This window comes from Neolamprologus brichardi, chromosome 12, assembly GCF_056152115.1.
Source record: "Neolamprologus brichardi isolate AB-2024 chromosome 12, ASM5615211v1, whole genome shotgun sequence".
In the NCBI taxonomy this organism is placed as follows: Eukaryota; Metazoa; Chordata; class Actinopteri; order Cichliformes; family Cichlidae; genus Neolamprologus; species Neolamprologus brichardi.
The window spans coordinates 31,232,246-31,239,248 of record NC_142115.1 but is presented as its reverse complement, the minus strand read 5'-3'; the positions used below and the strand labels follow the sequence as shown (position 1 = coordinate 31,239,248).

The 7,003-nt window shown below is 38.0% G+C and overlaps 1 protein-coding gene across 1 annotated transcript; it reads right to left on the bottom strand.

The window, feature by feature from the left end:
* Positions 1–174: 174 nt before the first annotated feature.
* Positions 175–6,881, bottom strand: tesca (tescalcin a). Its single transcript, XM_006803858.3, has 8 exons — positions 6,717–6,881; positions 5,102–5,171; positions 4,427–4,507; positions 3,615–3,754; positions 1,990–2,051; positions 521–628; positions 390–437; positions 175–305 (listed from the first exon to the last, which is right to left on the bottom strand). The coding sequence occupies exons 1-8, from the start codon at positions 6,775–6,777 to the stop codon at positions 213–215; spliced, it is 663 nt and encodes a 220-aa protein (XP_006803921.1). The 5' UTR covers positions 6,778–6,881; the 3' UTR covers positions 175–212.
* Positions 6,882–7,003: the final 122 nt, after the last annotated feature.

Below are 7,003 nucleotides of genomic sequence, written 5' to 3'. Positions count from 1 at the left end.
CTGCATTCGTTCATACTAGCTATTTTTCAGATAATAAAACATAAAAACAGAATTCTTAAAGCTTAACTGAAGAACTCTAGAAAGGCACAAGTGACATGCAGTCTTTAAAACTGGCATGAAAACGAACTTGCAGCAGTGTGTTACATTTATTTAGCATTTTTTCCTTATTAAAACAGCAGCAACATAAACATTTCCTTACAACAACAACCCAATCAAGAGCTTAATTTCCCACAACGCATTGTTGCTGTGTTCATGTCCAAAAAGCGAATGGACATCCTGGACTCCATTTCAATGCCTTTTAAAATCTGTGGGCAGAAAACATTGAAAATATATTTATCCATCTAAATCTAATATATAGATATATCTGCATATATAAGGTAAGTGCAAACCTGTTCAAAATGCTCAAATGTGATTCCTTCATAGAAATCATCCGGGGCCTGGAATGAGACCAGTGACTGTGTTACTTCGCTGCACATGTGCAAATTTCTTGTAACAGTTCAGCTTTGGTGAGTTCTCTCACCATGTGGGGCACATTTGTGCTTGCCACCTCCAGCATGGCAGCATCTGCTATCGACCTGGCAACCTCGGTCTCAATGGCTCCGCTTTGAGACAGCAGCTCCTCTACCACCTTGGATGTGAACAGAACATTAAAAGTCGACTCCACGCGATGATTTCCAAATACAGCGAGAGGTAAGAAACTCAGCTCTTATATTTTAAGAATGGTATTCGCAGCCAATCAGCTCGCTTCGATTAAGTGCCCAAAAATCCACATGGATTTATATTAACAGTCTTTGAGATAAAACGTTATCTGTAAATCTTGCTTTAACCCAACTTAGCATCTGGGTTAATTCTTTGCAAGTATGAACAGTCTTTTGAGCTATTAAACTCTAACTTGTTCTGCAGTTGGTTTGTAGTTAATCACGTATGTGTCACAGCATGTGCCTACCATGTTATTTTCACACGAAAATTAATGCTGGCTGAAGAATACTGCATGTTATATGTCTTTATGTGCTTTGGCTGATAATGCTGTTTGAGGGCCATGTGGGTGTGTACAGACTGGTTCAGTCAGTCTTTCAGTGCAAGGCATTTTAAATCTTTTGCAACATTAGCTGATGAGTTGTCTTAAATATAATTTCAAGGAGATTTCTGCTTTTAAACCTGAGATGTACATTTAGTCATCAACATTTCCACAGTCCAGCCTTTTAATACAAAATACTTAAAGTACACACACGTTATGTGCATGTGGCATTGTTTTATAATGCTGCCTAGTGTTTAAAACAAGGGCCAGGTGAGTTTCAGTACAGTATATGACCTAGTCTGGTTATCTTAATCCCTGAAAAAAAATGTCAACACAAATAATTAACAAAAGTTCCTCAAGGGCACTTACGTACTATATCAGAACTGCTGAGGAAAAATGCATTTGTAAGTTCTGGTGAAAGCCAGCCCTTCAGATTTTCTTACACGCAAGGAGCTACGTCATAGCCATAGTAAGCACTAGTTAAATTAATAAACTATTAAGAAAGGTGCTTCAGTGCTTCATTTACAATCTCCCTTGATTACTTCATCCTTTATAATAGGAAAATAGATAACGCCGTCCCACAATTCAAAGTGACACAATAGTCGACTGTTCACAAAATCAGTCAACGTAACTGACAGGACAGATAATGTAATTGTTGATTAAATAGAGTATTTTTCTTAACCTGCCTTATTTTGAACCCACAGGTGAACTTTGAACAATACGCCACTGTAATAAAAAGGTTTGTGTAACATTGTTTTCTCCTGTGATGAATGTCATTTTTTTAAAAAAAAAAAAGCTCTATAAATAATTTGAGCTATATTAAAGTAATTAAAGTGACTTTAATGTTTACAATAATTCAGTTTGTTATGTTATGTCCTCCGTTTAAATGTTTCTGTGTTGGGATTTTTACTCTAGGCTTCTTATCAGCAGCTATTGTGTATGCTAGTGTGTGCATGGTTCATTTCTCTTACCGTCCTGTACTCATCCAGTGTAATAATGCCATCATTGTCTGTGTCGTGCATGTTGAACAGGACTATAAAACACACAAGCAAAGGAAAAATGGTTTATCAGATTTTCATCAAGTCACAGGATTTCACAGAGAAAGTTGAGGAAGAAGCAATTAGACGTATGCTTAAGAAGATACTGGAATAACAGTACTATAACTATTTACTGTAGCCACATAACAAATTTACTAGTAACAGCCATAAACTACTCTCTGCTAATAACCAGACATTTTGACTATTTTGCTGATCTGAGATTTAATGTCGCATTGTCTCCGTTTTACAAATGTATCACCGTGACAGTTAACGCTAACTTAAAGTTGCCCAAAGTTTAAATAAATAAAACATGGAAAGTAAATATTTGGACACAACAGGTGAACCCCGAAAGCATTCCTTTCTTTTTATGTCAAGTAACTGACTGTTGGAGAGCAAACTGTTTTTCCTTCTTCTTGTTATTCTAAATGTCATTTATTCTTAAAAGTTTTATGGGCATATTTTTGTAATACTTCAAAGAAGTCTTACACAACATACACTGTAAACATTCATTCGTCAGTTATGACTAAACACAGAAAGAATATGCCAGGACCACGCCAAAATAGGGCAGTTAAAAGAAATTAATAATTGCCTGTATGAACCATGAGTCACATCTGCTACTGTAGCTTCAGGTTTTGACCCATGGAGTGAACATGAAGGCTAACTAACTGGATCTTCTGGTATCATACTGTGTCATGCTTCCTTGTCCCCGTGCAAAACTAAGAACCAAGCACTAGAATCCGGTACTGCTAAAGATAATTTTGCAGGTTGAGGAATGACTCAATTCATTTACAGACACACTTGTGCTCACAAATTACTCAGCTAACCCACAATTTGCTGTCACTTGCAAATGTTAAATATTCCTTATCATCTAACATTGTGTTATATGCATTTGTCCCACTATACAACAAGTAGCTTAAAAAGAAAGTGAGTCCAAAATAAAGAGAAATCACAAATGTAGACTGTAGTGCCTACTGGAACACTCTGTCTAATTATTATCTATTCCTATAGAGATAAGATACTATATTTATCCCAAAGGTTGTAAAAATTAATTTGAGCGGTTATAGGGGCATAACTACATGCATAGACTCATTATTCAAATCTGACAACAACTGCTTAGAAGGATTCAAAAACAACAACAACAACAAAAAAAAAACAAAACAGGTTTTAAAAAGTCTTCTTTCCCTTTAAACTGTACTTCAACCATATTTTGGGTCCAAGGCTCTCCCACAGATTTCACGTCAGCATTCATTTGGATGTCATGTGTCTCACTCTTCTATAATAGGACAAATCATACCTTTATACTTGTGACATTTGACATTGTGTGGCTGTCCTGGGCAACATTCCCAGTCTGGTCATAAATACCTTTGTGGCTTTCAATATAGTACTGGACAAGCAGTGAAGAATTCAGTTGTCATTTATGTGTAAGCATCACCACACAGTCTTATCCAGAAGCATGGCACACTTTTTTTTTTACATTTAAACTTGAGATACACACAAAGAGAAGTGAAGACAGCAGTGAAAAAAAAAACAAACAAAAAAAAAAAAACCCTGATACTTACAGCGAAGCTTTTGTTTTCTTACAATCGCCTTCTCTTCTTCTGTCGCTGTTGAATTCACAGGGCGGAAGTGGGACATGACCATGAGGAACTGCTCAAAGCCAATCTCGTCAAGGGAGCCAACATCATTCTGGTGCTGGTTCCTGTATCACAATCAAAACAAACCAATGTATAGGTATCATCAAGTTAACCTGAGTCAATGTTACTTTTTAAAAGTCTGGAACGTACAATTGTGCTTTTGTTGTTTTAACCAATGCAATTTCTGCATTTTCCTGCCTCTTCTGGTTAAAAAAGAATAACTATAAATAATGATAATCCTAAAATATTCATTTTGATACAATGGATGAAAATATCTCCATATTGTGGGGAAATAAAACATTTGTTTTTATTCAGTTTGTCACAAGAGTTGTTTGCTTGTGAGCAGAAGCCACATGCATTCACAGACAGCTTGTTTATTATGCAGTTCATTGTGGTTTGTTCTGCTGCTTTCCACCCTCCAAAGCATGACACAGTGATTAAAAATGCCAACAACTGTCTTGTAATAGCAACAAAACCCTCAATTTCAAAGCTGCTGCTTCATGTGAACAGGTGGATAATGTGTGTTCACAAAGTGTATGGATGTTCTTTTAGCTGAAGGCTGAACCCAACAATAACAGTTACTTCCACATATTAGGTTCTCCTCAGCCTATTGTTTTCATCAGCCAAAACACACAGAAGTCGACAGTAAACAACTGATTCTGATTAAAGAGTTCAGTGACCTTGACATTAACCATACGGGTAACAGAGAGAATATGGTGTAATTTGATTGTACTCACCTTTTATCAAAGAATGCAGTAATAATTTGCTTTCTGATTGGGTTGTTGTTCAGGGCCGGTATGCGCTCCAGGTCATCTCGGCTGCATTGGGACAGGATAAGGTTTAATTCAGTTTTATTCATGTGGCACCAAATCGCAACCTGTCAACTCAAGTCACCTGTTGTTCACTGTACTCCAGTCTACTACACAGTGAGAATTGTTTTCTGTTTTTTTTGACAAATTTAAATAACATTAGAGGGTGGTAATGAGTGTGAATAGTGTTATCTGTCCAACCTACCAGGACAAACATTTGTTCCCCCTTTCTTTTTCAAAATAAGGAACCAAAACTCGGCCACTGTGATCATGTGGCATATATGAAGTGGTGTGTTTGCACAGTAAGTGTTTGCTCTGTATTACTAATGCATCATTATCTGCATGTTATATTTGCCTAATGTCTCTCTTTTGGTGTGTGTCTGTATCACCATTACATTACTTGTTTTTGTCTGTGCTGGAAAAGCCAGAAATCCTCACAGTTCCTCAGCCTGAACATACAGTATTTCATCTTTTAGCAGCAACTGCAACGTCTCCATTGTGAGTCTGAACTGCCAGTCTGCAACTACCATACTACTATATCAGCCAAAGAAAGCCCAGGTGTTTCCACTTGCGAGCTGACCCCCATGTAACAAGACACGTTACCTTATTTTTTCATGATTTCCACTCAGCTGCTGGAATCTCTGGTAAAGATTTTTGATCTGCTCCTGTGAAACTGTAAAGAAGCACACATCAACAATGTGAATGTATTTGTGAAGATTTTTACAGTAATACCTATAATTATACATTCACTTAACTTTGTTTGTTTGTTTTTTATCAAATTGTATGGGTGCTGCTTTGCTATCAGTCCAATGGCAGTGCAAACAAACTGAACACCTTTATGCAATTTCTCATGGTTACTTAAATCAGCACTCATTTTTTTTTTTAGGTCTACAAACACATACCAGAAGCCTTAAGCATGATTTTCTAGTTCTACCTGGTGCCTTATCAAACTGGTTTGGAATTTCTAATCATTGTGGACAACACCCCTGTTTATTGTGACCTTTTCCCCCGTTTCCCAAGAGCATGTAAATGAATGCTTTTAGAAACAACAGGCTACGTTCACACTGCAGGTGTTAATGCTCAATTCCGATTTTTTGATCAAATCCAATTTTTTTGTCTGCTTGTTCACACTACAAATAAAATGCGACAGCAAACGCTCATAGTGTGAAGGCTCGTGGTATTGTGCTCAACAAAAAGCACACACATTTGTGGGTGCAATGAAACATATCAATTCACCAAACTGCGCAGAACTCAAGTCCAGAAAGCTCTCCAGTTGAGCCCAGAGAGAGACGCACCTTGAAGAAATGAAGGCAATAAAATGGTTCAAAGTCTCAAACATACAAAAGCCATAAAGTTGATTCAAATCTAATCCCCGTTTATCAGACTGGCATGTAGCTACTTGGAGACTCGCCCTTTAAAAAAAAGGCGAAAAAACAAAACTCTACTTACTTCCGTAGTGTCTTCTTTTAACTTGTTTATTTCACTCTTCCACATACAGACGGTAAAGTGTTGAGTGCCTCAGTGTGTCAACAATGTGTCAACAATGTATACAATCGCACTGAACAGTAGACCTGATTTTAAACTTGCGTCTGTTAGTCAAGATCTTCTTTTGCATATTAAGTACGTAAATGTTACACCTGTCACAGCATGTGTCACATGTCGAGCCCATTTACACAAAGTTATGGGACCGTCTCATTTCTTTGACAGCTACTCCGTGTAAGCAATCAACCACTCGTCTTCCCGTTGAAATTAGGTTTTTAATTTAAAAAAAAATAGGCGTTTGAAAAACATTGGAACAAAATGCGGTTATTCCTCTTTCCGCCTCAAACCGAAATTGACCTACTTTTGCCATGCACCATTTAGACCTCTTTAAGATATGTTATTAACTCAGAATTAAACAGTAGGGGAAATTACGTTGGGCAACTTGTAGCCCCGATTACGTGCGTAATAAGGAGCGCAACATGGTTCCATTTAATTCCAGTAGTTTTCACACAGTTGTATTTCCTTTTTATTGACCTCATCACCATTAAGCGGTCTTAATATCAGCCGGCACACTAGAAAAACAGGTCGGCACGGCTATCAACCAATTGTTAATCACTAGTCTCCATTCGTTTCCTCGACGACGCGTATCACAGCTACCAGCCTTTCCACGATGCAAGTGAAGCACTTAACTCAAACAGCACGGTGCACGGCATCAAACGAGAATCTTCCTACTTACATCCACTTTTGTCAGTCAGATCATCGTAGTTGTGCTCGGGGCGCGTCTGCGAAGCTCCCATCCTTGCTGCTTCACCGCTCCGTCAGAGCGCATACTTTGTTTGAACTTTTCTGTGGTGTTGCAATATTAACCCGCTTCCCTCTGCAAGACACTAGAAGTGTAGTTTGCTTCTGGCGTCCTGGGAACGTCTGGCGTCCTCAAGGTCCTAAATCCACACAGTGTGCGGATAAACCACCTGCTGCTTCATGTTTCTCATTAGCGCAGATGTAGTTAGTGATGTGTTGTGA